Here is a 488-nt window from a genome sequence, read left to right on the forward strand (position 1 = left end):
TTCACGTAGCTTCTGGCGTAGCACCGCTTGATAGTTGGAGGCTTCGAAGTGAGCGAGGGCATCACCCGTGAACCGACGCCACGTCTGCATATCCGTCGGTGTTTTTGAGGCCCAGAACAGGAACCATCCTGACGCAGGTTCCTCCATCGCTGTCCCCGCGATCAAAGGCAGAGTAGTTGTCGTCCGTCGCGTTGTGACCGTTGATTCGGCACAGGGTCTCCACTTGGAAGAGCCACTGACGCACATCGTCGTCGCGCTTCCCCTTGAACTTTGGCAGGCCGCTCGGAACGCGAGCCTTGGACTCTAGCGGCGGTTGACGCTGCGTTTGATTGTTGGCTTGGAGGGCTGTAATCTCGGCGCGTAGCTGTGTGGGCTGCGCTTCCAGCTCGGCTTGTCTCTCGCCTCCTGGCGGCGCGTCTGGATCGTTCTTGCGCGTCGCGGGGGCCATGGTCGTCGAGGTTAGACCAACAAGTGCTACCAGTGTATCA

General features: G+C 59.8%; 1 protein-coding gene across 1 annotated transcript; it reads right to left on the bottom strand.

Moving 5' to 3' along the window:
- Positions 1–61: 61 nt before the first annotated feature.
- Positions 62–448, bottom strand: PPTG_12952 (hypothetical protein; the record flags this gene model as incomplete). Its single annotated transcript, XM_008909702.1, has 1 exon — positions 62–448. The coding sequence occupies one exon, from the start codon at positions 446–448 to the stop codon at positions 62–64; it is 387 nt and encodes a 128-aa protein (XP_008907950.1).
- Positions 449–488: the final 40 nt, after the last annotated feature.

The sequence above is a fragment of the Phytophthora parasitica genome, assembly GCF_000247585.1.
Source record: "Phytophthora parasitica INRA-310 unplaced genomic scaffold supercont2.34, whole genome shotgun sequence".
In the NCBI taxonomy this organism is placed as follows: domain Eukaryota; phylum Oomycota; class Peronosporomycetes; order Peronosporales; family Peronosporaceae; genus Phytophthora; species Phytophthora nicotianae.